A 14,432-nucleotide genomic window follows, 5' to 3' on the forward strand; every position below is an offset into this window, starting at 1 on the left:
AGCTATCATTTGTAATGTCTCCATTTACTACATTATCAAAATTCATCCAACTCTTTGAAAAATATCTAAGTAATCCAAGTGAACCAAAAGTTTTCCCACTTAGTCAGATGAACTTTGGGTTGATCCTGAAGTAATGTGTGACTTTGTCCCTTGGTTCCACATTTGTGGAAAAGGTGAAACAGCTTGCCACAAATATATTATTGAATTCATTTATAAGTCTAAAAAGCAACTACTATATCCCTACTAAATCTCATTTTCTATGGAAACATTCGCAATTTACAAAATTGATCACCATGAGTTAACACCTTCATCCACTCAAACATTTTGTTATTGCTCCCGTCCACAGCCAAGTGCTCTCCACTCAGCATCATTGCATTTTCAGAAGATGCGGTACTTTTAAAGTAAAAATAATTTTACAGTTCACAATCAGCTAAATGTGTCGCATGGTTCAATAATCTACTAATGTTTACAAAAACTAGTAAATGACAAAATAGTTTGAATGTATAAGCAGCAGAGGGCACTCTTTCCATACAGCATCTCCCTAATAGATTCATTAACTGCTTTGCAACAAGCATGCAATTGTTGCACTTGGTATTGATTTTTTATAAATCAGAGGAAACATCAAAGAAATCATATGAAAGGATTTAAGAGACACGTGAAATTCAAACTCTTCAGTCATCTTTATCTTCCAATGTGTTCTTTGTCTATTTTCATTCTCCAACTAATCTGTTCCTGTCATTCTATGAATAAAATCTGCAGGACTGAAGGCAGCAACCAAACAATTACCATCACATTCATAGCACTTGTATACATTTCTCTAAAACAAGTCCTTGAAACAAATTCATTTGACTCACTCTATAAACTTAACGTTTGAAAGACAAACACTTAGTTTATTCCCCCCTTTGAAAAGAGGCACATAAATTTGCACAGATTTCCACTTTTCAAAAAGGAAGAGAGGCAGAAGAAAGGAAACTATAGGCCAGTTAGTCTGATCTCAGTTGTTGGAAAGATTTTAGAGTTGATTGTTAAGAATGTGGTTTTGGGGTACTTGGAGGCACGTGATTAAAAAGTCCACAGTCAGTATGGTTTCCTCAAGGGGAAACCCTGTCAGAAAAATCTGTTGGAATTCTTTGAAGAAGTAACAAGCAGGATAGACAAAGGAGAATTGGTTGATGTTGTGTACTTAGATTTTCAGAAGGCCTTTAACAAGGTGCCACCCATGAGGCTGTTTAACAAGCTACAAGCCCATTGTATTACAGGAAAGATTCCAGCATGGATAAAGCAGTGGTTGATTGGCAGGAGGTATAAAGGGAGCCTTTTCTGGTTGGGTACCAGATGACTAGTGTGTCTGTGTTGGAACAATTCTTTTTATGTTGTTTGTCAATGATTTGGATAATAGAATTGAGGGCTTTTTTGCAAAGTTTGCAGATAGGTAGAGGGGTAAGTAGGTTTGAAGAAATAGAGGCGCTACAGAAGGTCTTAAACAGATTAGGAGAATGGGCAAAGAAGTGGCAGATGGAGTACAGTGTTGGGAAGTGTATGGTCATGCACTTTGGCAGAAGAGATGAGGGATTGACTATTTTCTAAAATACAAGAATTTGAGGTGCAAAGGGACTTGGGAGTCCCTGTGCAGGATTCCCTAAAGGTTAATTTGCAGATTGAGTCTGTGGCAAGGAAGTCAAATGTGATGTTAGCATTCATTTCAAGAGGGCTAGAAAATAAATGCAAAGATGTATTGATGAGACTTTATAAAGTACCGGTGAGGCCTCATTTGTAATATTGTGAGCAGTTTTGGGCCCCTTATCTTAGAAAGGATGTGCTGAAAGGATTCAAAGGAGGTTCATGAAAATGATTCCAGGATTGATTGGCCTGTAATATGATGAGTGTTTGATGGCTCTGGTCCTGCATTCACTGGAGTTCAGGAGAATGATAGGTGACCTCATTGAACCCTATCAAATGGTGAAATGCCTTTGATAGAGTGGATGTGGAGAGAATGTTTCCTATGGTGGAAGTATCCAAGACCAGAGGACACAGCCTCAAAATAGAGGCATGTGCTTTTAGAATGGAGAAGTGGAGGAATTTCTTAAGCAGAGATTGGTGAATTGGTAGAATTTGTTTCCACAGGTAATTGTGGAGGCAAGTCTTTATGCATATTTAAGACAGAGTTTGATAGGTTCTTGATTGGTCAGGGCATGAAGCATTATGGGAAGAAGGCAGGAGACTGGGGCTGAGAGGAAAAATTGAACATTCATGATGAAATGGGTGGTGCAGACTCGATGGGCCAAATGGCCTAATTCTGCTCCTGTATCTTATGGTCTTACCTCCGGAGAAAATGCTCAGCAGCATCTTGCCAGCTTTTGGCCCTCTGCCACAGTACTTCAAATGGAATTGTTATTTGTACAGTACTTTATAGGAAGATACAGCGGGTATTTGGAAAAATTCTAGGAAACTTAGCAAAGCCAACATGGTTTTGTGAAAAGAAAGATTTCCAGTAAGATGGCGGCATGCTTGGATGCAGTTGCCTCTCTAGGTCCAACCAAAGGTGTGATTGTTCATCTTTTATGTCTTTTTTATGATCACAATACTTGAGAACAGCAAGTTCTGCAGATGTACCCCACCGGCGAGTTGCTGGACTTCTTGTGCACCATATTTCAGCCTGCTTCAGCAACCCAAGGAAGAAGGTGTCAGGGGCAGTGTGCAGAGGCGGTGTGTGATACACTGGACGCAGTAGGATGTTTTTGTTGTGATCCCAAGACCCTGTAGGATATTGGTAATGTAGAATACTGCGAGTCAGATTCACTGGTTCATCAGCGAGACCGACAGCTGGGGAGCTGAGTGGCCTCGGCTGTGGCACAGACAAGACCCTCATTTATGCCTCCGGGTTACCTGTTGTAGTGGCTGTGTGCCACCGGATTCCACACCCTTCCCATTGGTGCTGCCCTCTGGTGTTCGCTCAGTGGGATTGCCTTTGTCTGCAGCTGTACTGTGTGAGATGAGGAACTGCTGCAGGCTGTTCTTGCAGAAACATGGCTCCAGGACAACATGCAAGCACCATCATTCTACAGGCTGTGACACTCAGGACTCGGGCTATGTTATGACATTTAAAATTTATTTTGTAACTGTATGCTTTTCTGCTTTCATTATTATGTGTGCTGTGTTTGCTGTGTGTGACTGTTGGTGCTGTGTTTTGCACTTAGGCCCCAGAGGAGTGCTGTTTCATTTGGCTATATTTGTGTGTATGGTTGAATGACAATTAAACGTGAACTTGTAATATGTTTTTGGTCAAGGGAACCAGATGGATGTGCTCGGATTTCCAGAAGATATTTTCCGATGAGAGGCTGCATCAAAGGTTATTGTAGAAAGTAAAAGTTCAGGGTGTAGGATGTAATATATTGGCCTAGATAATAGGAAACAGAAAAACTATACATGATTTCTTCACCAGGTTGGCATAATGTGATGTGTGGTGTGCCACAAGTATTGGCACTGGAGCCTGAACTTTTTAAGAACGATGTAAATGTTTTGGATATTGACAGTAGGGTTGCTGAATGGCATAATGATGGATGGAAAAGTAAGTAGTGGAGAGGATACATGTAGGCTACTAAGGGATACAGATAGGTTAAATGTGTGGGAGAGAACTAGTAAATGTAATATAATGAGGAAAATGTGAAATTAATCATTTTGCAAGAATAATGAAAAAAGAAGCATATCGTTTAAATGGTACAAATTGACAGTCCTGAGATGCAGAGGATTCTGGTACATTATTTGCAAAAAGCTCGTTAGAACTCAGATGTGGTAGGTTAATTAAGAAAAATAACAGAATGATGTTATTACTTCTGCACATTGGTTGTCTTTTGCTCAATCAATAAATTGACTTTGAACTTTGAAATTTATTCATTGTTTGGGGAATTACTTATAAGAGTGGGGAGGTTATGCTGTCGCTCCAAAAGGCATTAGTGAGACTATAACTGGAGTACTTTGTGTTATATTGGTTTTCTTAATCAATGAATAATGTTAATGTATTGGAAGTAGTTCAGTGACGGTTAACTAACTTGTTACCTGGAATGTCCTGTGATACTGGGGTGTCCTATAGGGAAAGCCTAGTTAGGCTAGGACTACTCCTGCTGGAGTTTAGAAGAGTAAAGGACTTCTGATTTGAATCTATCATCTACTGAAATGTTTTGACAGCGTGAATGTGGAGAGGATCTTTCCTGTGGTAGGAGAATCTAGAAACAGGGATTATTGTACAAAATAAAGGGTTAGCAATTTAAGACAAAAACGAGTTGATTTTTTTTTCAGAGTGCTGTGATTCTTTTCCTCAAAGGATAGTGTAATTAGGATGTGAAAGGTTTCAATGGGTAGATTGAAATATACAGTTAGGTCAAGCATAATCTTTTAAAATGGTAAAACAGGTGTGAGGGGCCAAGTTGCCTACTTCTGTCCTCAATTACTTTGTTAATTTCAGTGACTATTTCTTATGCCTCAGGCACTGATGATGAAATGGGTTTGGACCAATGCAAGCTTGAGCTTCCTCTCACAAAGATGCTGAGGCCAAGATTGGGTCTTTAGTTCCATAGAACAAACCAGAAGCTAAGCTTGGGACTATCTCGCTTCGTATTACTTAGTTCAAAATGTAAACAAAAATCTGTGTCAAAAAATGCCTTTTTTATTAGCAGAAATTTTGAATCCCTAGGCACTGTTACATCACTAAGCAGGAGCCATGATGAATAGGAATATCTCATTAATCACTAACCACTGAGTCAGCAATGGAAAATGAACACTTGGTTTCTCTGATTCAATACCACCTTTCTTATAATTATTATCTTGTTATAATAGAACTTCCCATTGTGCTAATACTGATTTGGAAGGAAAGAAATCTCATCTGGCATGGAAAATACACTTTGTATTCTGCCAGTGAGCATAATTTAATGTCAGTAGATTAATCTACAGGATCAATGTGAAGAAATATAAATAACTTGATATTTAAATATAAGTTGAATAACAATGTTCTTTAGATTCTTGCGGTTTGAACTCAGACCTCAATTTTGACCTTATAAATTGTGATTACTCTTAAATCAGAAGTCTAAAGTATTCGTCTCTCACACAGCTCTGATGGTATATTACTGGTTGCGTTTCATGTAGTTTTGAGCTCAGTCCAAGCCAAAATCAAAAGTTAACCCCGTCCTCCTAACCTCTGCCAAACATGGCATTACTCTGAGGACTTCCTTTTGCCATTGTTGCCACATTTCTTACTCTGTTTCCTTTATTCTACTATTAAAAACTTTACACTATAAAGTCTGGTGGTATTTTCTTTAATATACTGTGCTTGATGTACATTAGTAATGAACTGGTCTTTAATTTATCCCAGCAGTAAAATAAAAGGAGATTGTTAGAAGACAGATCACACTTTGTCCTTTTCTTGGGACTAGACAGTGATTTCTTATAGAATATTATGCATTTTTACAGATTCTTAGTAACTTTTGGTGCAAGTTACTGACAAGATGTAAAAAACACAACAGGAATCAAGGAAGTTCTGGTCAATTGCTTTATTATTATACCTTTCCCCAAAAATGGTTAGTTTAACAATATTAAAAACTTGTGTTTTTGGAAATTAATCTCTACTTACCCAATGTTTTCTTTTGGAAATTAACCTATACTTACCCACTACTCTTCCCAGGAACAGGGTCTTCAGAGAGTTAAACTTGATATCTGAACTTGCTGGAAGGCTATAAGGAACTGGTGGATAATGATCCAGCTGAGCAAAGAATAAAGAAATATATCTTTAAAAAATACAGGCATTATAAAACATTGAAATATTAGTTTATATGAGATCACTTAAATTACCAATTCCTTTTCAAATCAGAGAAACTTAAATGTGTAGCTTGTGCTAAAACTTTAATACCTACTGTATAATGCTAAATCTAATATCTAACATTTAGTTCTATTGATTGAATGAATGGAATGAGAAACCTGATAACAATCCAGTGTTGAAAGATGCTGAATAATTTTTGGAAGTTTTAAAATCATTTATATAAAAAATCCCCCAGCTTATTTTCTATGAAACAGAAATTAAATGTGTGATTTTTGATCTGAGGGTTACAGTATATTCAAGTATTAGGAATATTAACAATGTAATCTGTGTTCAGAAATTGTGATTGTGGAATTACTTTTAACCTGTGATAATATGTTGACTCTACACGAGCAGGAGTGGGCACTTCAAGCCTGTTCTACCATTCAATTTGATCATGCTGATCTGGATCTTAATTTCATAATGAACTTGATTCTAAACCCTTGATACTTCATCAGATTGGCTGATTCCTGAGAGTTAGTCAGTTTCTAGTTTTATAAAAAAGATGAAAATATTTAAATAAAGTAGCATTTGATTTCCATTACTCCTCGTATATCTTTTTCTCACAATTGCTGTCAGTAGTGTCCTGGAAACAAATTAATAATTCCTGTAGTATGCAAGATAGTCCTAATCTACTGCATAGCTCAATCTTTGCAGTTTCCCTCTGTACTTTCCTCAATATTTTATCATTGACCCAGGCAAAATAAAGATCAACTTCCCACCAGATTTACTACTCATTTCAATTCCCAGGGCAAGACATACACGGAGAATGGCAGGGCTGTGGGAGGTGCAGTCGAGCAAAGGGGTGCATGCACATATATAGACAGAGTGGTGAAGAAGGTGTATGGAACCATTACCTTCATCAACTCGGGCACAGTACCAGAGGTGGGGTGTCTTGTTATTGAATCTCAATTCAATACTATCATCCTCTCAAAACTAATACATAAGCTTCAAGACCTAGGTCTCAATAACTCCTCTTACAACTAGATGCTCAATTTCCTCATTTGCAACCCAGTCAGTTTTGATTGGCAATAACATCTCCTCAATCTCCATCTCAATCTCAGCACAGATGCACCACAAGGCTGTGTGCTTAGCCCCCTGCATGACTTGGTTTACACTTATGACTGTGAGGCTAAGCACAGCTCCAATGCCATATTCAAGTTTGCTCTTCACACCACTGTCATTGGCCAAATTAAAGGTGATGGCAGATCAGCAGAGAAGGACGGAGATTGCAAATCTGACTGAATGGTGGTCTCCTTACTCAATGTCAACAAGACCAAAGAACTGATTATTGATTTCAAGAGGAGGAAACTAGAGATCCATGGGCCAACTCTCATCGGAGGATCAAAGGTGGAGAAGGCCATCAACTTTAAATTCCTTGGTGCAATTTCGAAGAAACTGTGAACAATTTCAGGATTCTCTGAGGTGCAGAAAAGCACTATTTATATATAAGATTTTTTTAACATTGTATAATAATATCATAACATCTTATAATAACCTAATTTTTAGGTGACAAATTTGCAATATATCAAAATTGAGATAATTAAAATATTACTTTATATAAAGCACAGTTTATTAAATATAATTTTTGTTCTTTCACCAAAGTATAGTTGTATATGAAAACTCTTTAATCAGCAGAACAAAAAGTGAAAATTAGTTGCACTGAAGGGATAAAATTTGGTGTAATTTCAATCTGAGGCAGTTTCCTTCAGAAAAACACAATGAACATTGATGAAAATTACAAATAAATTAGAAATTTTGTGGGAGCATAGTTCTTTTAGCTGTTCCATTGCTTTAATTATACAATAAGAACATTTGCAGTAGGAGGCTGGAATAGGTTATATGGCCCCTCGAGTTTTCTGTAGCTTATAATGAGATTACTAATTAACCCTGTCTCATTAGATCTGGGATAACCTTTCAGTTGTTAATTTTATAGGATACTCTTCCTGAAAACTGTGCTGGTAATACTTTTATGAACTCATCTTCACCTTTGATTTATCTATCTGCATTAATCACTCCGCAATTATTATACCTTTGCTAGATTTTTTTTATATTTCTTGATCAATTATTTCTCTAACTGTGTGGTGCTGTTAAAGGACCAGTTAACCACTGCAATCTATGTTTCTAGTATCTAGTTAACTCTTATTTCCTCCACCCACTCTGATTCTTCTTTTTCTTCTGGGCCATGATCATAGATTGTTGCACCTTTTATTATACAGACAAAATATACACTACTCATTTCCACTTTCTTTCTAAACATCAAATAACCTGTTTGTCTCTGGATTGAGTTTCCACATAATAATTTTTATGTCTGACATTGTAAACTTATAGGGAAAAGCCAATTTCAACAGCAGTAGTGAAGCCATTATTTGGGAAGGCCAGAACAGCTGGCTAAACTGCACTGCTTAGCAGACTGTCAATTCTGCCAAGGATTAGACTGCTTTCAAATGCTCCTAACATTGAAAAAACAATTAAAAGTTAATGAAATATACAGAAACTAAATAAATCAAAAATTGAAGTTATTAAGTAAAAGCTTTTAAGCAAATTTATTTAAATTAAAAAAATCTAAAGTACATAATACTTACTTGCTTTCCTTGTCACCGTTCCTGTCCATTCACTATTCCAGTATCAATTATAAGCCTGCATTTGTTCATTGCACAATATGATGTACTGTATTTTTTTAGGCAATTTGCATTGCTGATAATGAAGCAGTCCATGCAATTATGTCGGATGCCTTGACAACATTCAGTCCTGAGATATTAAATTCATGTCACACAGTGCCAGCTCCTCCAATAAGAGATTGCCTAACCACTCACTGAATATCCCAGTTTTGATATTCAATAATATTATTAAAACCTGTATTAACATCCTTGGCATAATGTAAGATCAAAAGTTTAACAGAGACAAACACATAAATGCAACAGTAACGAGACCAGGTCAGAAGGTAGATATCCTGCAAGGAGAAACCTGGCTCCTCACTTCCTGAAATCTCTCCATCTTTGACAAATCAGAAGTCAAAAGTGTGATTGGACACACTCCTTCTATCTGTACTTCATTGAAACACAAGCTCCTTGAAACTGTCCAGGACAATGTAACTCATTTGTTTAGCCCCAGATTTAGCACTTTTAACATTCACTCACTCCATCACTGGCACAGGATGTTTCACCACAAGGTTAAGTCACAAGGATGGAGCTACCAACAAAACATATTTTATTGAAGATGGTCAATGTTCACTAACAGCAGTGTCTGGTCAAGTAACACATCAAAAGTCAAAATAAATTGTGTACATAGGTCTTAAGCTCACATTCATATAATTTGACACCAAACTGTCTTATTTTAATGTTTTACTAAAGGTTGTTTCCTTTGTGTCTGGTTCACATGATAATGGGAAACAGCGAACTGATAGAGATTAATGTTTTACTAAAGGCTGTTTTTTTCCTGCGTGGCTCACATAATAATGGAAAACAGAAATGATAGAGGTTTTTGTCGCTTGTAAAAACAGAATTCTTTTTTTCATTTTCTCCATTTTCACCACTTTTGTTCTTAGGAAACAGCTTTCTATTCCAGAACATCTAAGACGTTCTTCTTCATCAAAGAAAGGGGATTCCCTTTCCAAACCATTGATGCTCCCCTCACTGGCATCTCCTCCATTTCCTGCACATCTGCCCTCACACCGACTACCTGTGCCACAACAGGGATAGATTCCCTCTCATCCTTACTTAGCACCCAACGAGCCTCTGTGTCCAGCACATCATTCTCTTCAAAGGGATCTTACCACTAAACACATATTTCCCTTCACCATGCCCCCAGCTCTCCATGTTTTACAGAGATTTCTCTCTACATGACTCACTTGTTCACTCATCCCTACCCACTCCCATCATCTCCCTCCTGGCATTTTTCCCTGCAAGTGAAGCAAGGGGTACACCTGCTCCTACACCTCCTCCCTCATTACCATTCATGGCCCAAAACAGTCCTTCCTGATGATATGACACTTGGCCTGGTAGTCTTTTGGGGTCACCTCCTGTATTTAATGCTCCTGCTGCAGCCTGCTCTACATTGGTGAGACCTGACATAGATTGGGGTCTGCTTCGTTGAGCACCTTTGCTCCGTCCACCACAAAAGGGAAGATTTCCTCATGGCCATCCATTTCAATTTGACTTCCCACTCCCATTCTGACATGTTGGTCCACGGCCTCCTCTACTGCCACATTGAGCCTATCTCAGGTTGGAGGGTCAATACATCATGTTCGGTTTGGATAGCCTTCTAAATGATGGCATGAGTATCAATTTATTGATCTTCTAGTAAATTCTTCTCCTTCTTCCTTCTCTCTTTTTCCATTTCCCCTTTCTGGTTTTCCTATCACCATTTCTCTTCCCAACACTCTTCACCTCCCTCTGGTGCTCCTCCTTCTTCTCTTTCTCCATGGCCCACTGTCCTCTCCTATCAGATTATTTCTTTTTCAGTCCTTTGCCTTTTCCATCTATCACTACACTGCTTCTCACTTCACTTCCCCTTCCCCCTACTCATCCACCTTCCACCTCACCTGGTTTCATCAATAACCTGTCAACTTGTCCTCCTTCCCCTCTTCCCACCTTCCACCGCACCTGGTTTCATCAATAACCTGTCAACTTGTCCTCCTTCCCCTCTTCCCACCTTCCACCTCACTTGGTTTCATCAATAACCTGTCAACTTGTCCTCTTTCCCCTCTTCCCACCTTCTTATTCAGGCTTCTTCTCCTTTCCTTTCCAGTCTTAATGAAGGGTCTTGGCTGAAATATTGACTGTTTATTCCTCTCCATCAATGCTGCCTGACCTGCTGAGTTCCTCCAGCACTTTGCATGTGTTGCTCTGGATTTCCAGCATCTGCAGAATCTCTTGCATTTATGGAGGTTCTAAATCAAGCTGGTCCTCTCAGTAGATGCTATAAAATATGTAATAATATGGAATAGTCAAGAGGCTATGGGGAGGGAGAAAGTATGAGAATAGAAAGTACTAACAAAATTTTAAAGATTAATAAAAAATGAATGAAATTAAAATCTGACAAGTCCCCTGGCCCAGATTGCCTTCTTTTCAGGGTTTTAAAGGATGTGGCTGCAGTGAAGTGGATGTCCCATGAGTGAGTGTTGTGGCCTTTACAACATGTATAAATCATTTGGAGGAAGACTCGAGCAAAACATAGGCAAATTTGTTGATGAGACAAATATAGATAGATCGGCAAATTACAAAAATTGTGGAAGATGACACAGGGAGATTAAGTACATGGACAAGAATTGAAAAAAAATTGTGGAAGCTAGAAATCTGAAGTGCTTTGGCAGTCTGAGATACCCACCTGCTTCAAGCAGGCTTCATTTACACCGCTGCCTATTGTCCAGTAGCACTTACATCCAGTGCGATGAAGTGCATAGCAACTCCTGCCTAAGAAACAACTTGGATCCACTCCAATTTGTCTACAATCACAACAGATCAACAGCAGATGCCATTTCATTGGCACTTCACTCAACCTTGGAATATCTAGACAATGAAGATGCCTACATCAGGATGTTTTTCATTGACTGCAGCTTGGCATTCAATATAAGAACATAAGAAATAGGAGCAAGAGTAGGCCATCTGATCCATGGCGCCTGCTCTGCCATTCAATAAGATCATAGCCATGGGCTCATCTCCACCTACCTGCCTTTTCCTCATAACCCTTAATTCCCCTACTATGCAAAAATATATCTAACCTCATCTTAAATATATTTACTGAGGTAGCCTTCACTGCTTCATCAAGCAGAGAATTCCACAGATTCACCACTCTCTGGGAAAAGCAGTTTCTCTTCATTTCTGCCCGAAATCTATTCCTCGAATCTTGAGGCTATGTCCCCTTGTTCTAGTCTTATCAACCAGTGGAAACAATTTTCCTACCTCTATCTTATCTATCCCTTTCATAATTTTATGTTTCAATAAGATCTCCTCTCATTCTTCTGAATTCCAGTGAGTACAGTTCCAGGTGACTCAATCTCTCCTCGTAGTCTAACCCCCTTATCACTGGAATCAACCTGGTGAACCTCCTCTGCACTGCCTCCAAAGCCAGTATTTCTTTCCTCAAGTAAGGAGACCAGAACTGCACACAGTACTCTAGGTGCAGCCTCACCAGTACCCTGTACAGTTACAGCATAACCTTCTTGCTTTAAAATTCAATCCTTCTAGCAATGAAGGCCAACATCCCATTTGGCTTCTTGATAGCCTGCTGCACCTGCAAACCAACCTTTTGTGATCTATGCATAAACACTCCCAAGCATCTCTGCACTTCAGCATGCTGCATTTTTTTTTACTATTTAAGTAATAACCTGCTCTTTTATTTTTCCTTCCAAAGTGGACGACCTCATTGTACCAACATTGTACAACATTGTACTCCATTTGCCAGACCACTCACTTGACTATCTATATCTCTCTGCAGACTCTCTGTATCTTCTGCACAATTTGTTTTTCCACCCAATTTAGTGTCATCAGCAAACTTAGATACAGTACACTTGGTTCCCTCTTCCAGAACGTTAATGTATATCGTGAACTGTTGCGGACCCAGCACCAACCCCAGTGGCACACCGCTCACCACTGATTGCCAACCAGAGAAACACCTATGTATTCCAATCTCTCTGCTTTCTATTAGTTAACCAATCCTCTATTCATGCCTATACATCACCCCCACCTCTATGCATCTTTATCTTATGGTTAAGTCTTTTATGTGGCACCTTATTGAACACCTTCTGGAAATCCAAGTAAATAACGTCCATCTGTACCCCTCTATTCACTGCACTTGTAATATCCTCAAAGAGCTCCAGTAAGATGTCAAACAGGACCTGCCTTTGTTGAAACTATGCCTCATCTGCCTGATGGATCAATTTATTTCCAGATGCATTGCTGTTTCTTCTTTAATGATAGCTTCAAGCATTTTCCCAACTACAGATGTTAAACTAACTAGCCTATAGTTACCTGCTTTTTGACTACATTCTTTTTTTGAAGTGTGGCATGACATTCACAGTCTTCCAATCACTGGGACCTGCCTGGAGTCCAGAGAATTTTGATAAATCAACACCAAAGCTTCTCCTATAACTTCTGCCATTTCTTTCAGTACTCTGCGATGCATTCCATCAGAACCAGGGGACTTATTTATCTTCAGGCCCACAAGTTTGCTCAGCACTACCTCTTTAGTGATAGCTATTGTATCAAGGTCCTCACCTCCCATCACATCCATAACATCTCTCTTCAGCATGTTAGATATGTCCTCCACCATGAAGACCAACACAGAATAGTCATTCAAAGCCTTGGCCATTTACTCATTACCCAATATCAATTCCCCCTTCTCATCCTCCAAGGGACCTACATTCAGTTTAGTCACCCTTTTCTGCTTTATATAATTATAAAAACTTTTTTACTATCCATATTTATATTTTGTACTAGTTTATTTTCATAATCTAGCTTCCCTTCTTTTATTGCTCGTTTAGATAGATAGATAGATAGATAGATACTTTATTCATCCCCATGGGGAAATTCAACTTTTTTTCCAATGTCCCATACACTTGTTGTAGCAAAACTAATTACATACAATACTTAACTCAGTAAAAAAAATATGATATGCATCTAAATCACCATCTCAAAAAGCATTAATAATAGCTTTTAAAAAGTTCTTAAGTCCTGGCGGTAGAATTGTAAAGCCTAATGGCATTGGGGAGTATTGACCTCTTCATCCTGTCTGAGGAGCATTGCATCGATAGTAACCTGTCACTGAAACTGCTTCTCTGTCTCTGGATGGTGCTATGTAGAGGATGTTCAGAGTTATCCATAATTGACCGTAGCCTACTCAGCGCCCTTCGCTCAGCTACCGATGTTAAACTCTCCAGTACTTTGCCCACGACAGAGCCCGCCTTCCTTACCAGCTTATTAAGACGTGAGGCGTCCCTCTTCTTAATGCTTCCTCCCCAACACGCCACCACAAAGAAGAGGGCGCTCTCCACAACTGACCTATAGAACATCTTCAGCATCTCACTACAGACATTGAATGACGCCAACCTTCTTAGGAAGTACATTCGACTCTGTGCCTTCCTGCACAAGGCATCTGTGTTGGCAGTCCAGTCAAGCTTCTCGTCTAACTGTACTCCCAGATACTTGTAGGTCTTAACCTGCTCCACACATTCTCCATTAATGATCACTGGCTCCATATGAGGCCTAGATCTCCTAAAGTCCACCACCATCTCCTTGGTCTTGGTGATATTGAAACGCAGGTAGTTTGAGTTGCACCATATCACAAAGTCCTGTATCAGTTTCCTATACTCCTCCTCCTGTCCATTCCTGACACACCCCACTATGGCCGTGTCATCAGCGAACTTCTGCACATGGCAGGACTCTGAGTTATATTAGTAGTACTTTGTTGCTTTTTGAAGTTTTCCCAATCTTCTAGTTTCCCACTACTCTTAGCAACTTCGTGTGTATGAGCTTTTAGTTTGATATCTTCTTTTATTTCCTTAGTTATTTCCTCTCCCCACCCTCACTGTCCTTGCTTTTAACTGGAATATACTTTTGTTGAGCACCGTGAAAAATCTCTTTGAAGC

At 38.9% G+C, this 14,432-nt stretch overlaps 1 protein-coding gene across 2 annotated transcripts in view; it reads right to left on the reverse strand.

The window, feature by feature from the left end:
- Nucleotides 1-14,432, reverse strand: part of LOC140732153 (contactin-associated protein-like 2) — a 1,811,541-nt gene that overhangs the window by 75,542 nt on the left and 1,721,567 nt on the right. For both annotated transcript variants that reach the window (XM_073054373.1, XM_073054374.1), the window contains exon 21: nucleotides 5,659-5,752. In XM_073054373.1, coding sequence (XP_072910474.1) covers nucleotides 5,659-5,752 — 94 coding nt within the window. The remainder of the gene's footprint in view (nucleotides 1-5,658; nucleotides 5,753-14,432) is intronic.

The sequence above is a fragment of the Hemitrygon akajei genome, chromosome 8 (genome assembly GCF_048418815.1).
Source record: "Hemitrygon akajei chromosome 8, sHemAka1.3, whole genome shotgun sequence".
In the NCBI taxonomy this organism is placed as follows: Eukaryota; Metazoa; Chordata; class Chondrichthyes; order Myliobatiformes; family Dasyatidae; genus Hemitrygon; species Hemitrygon akajei.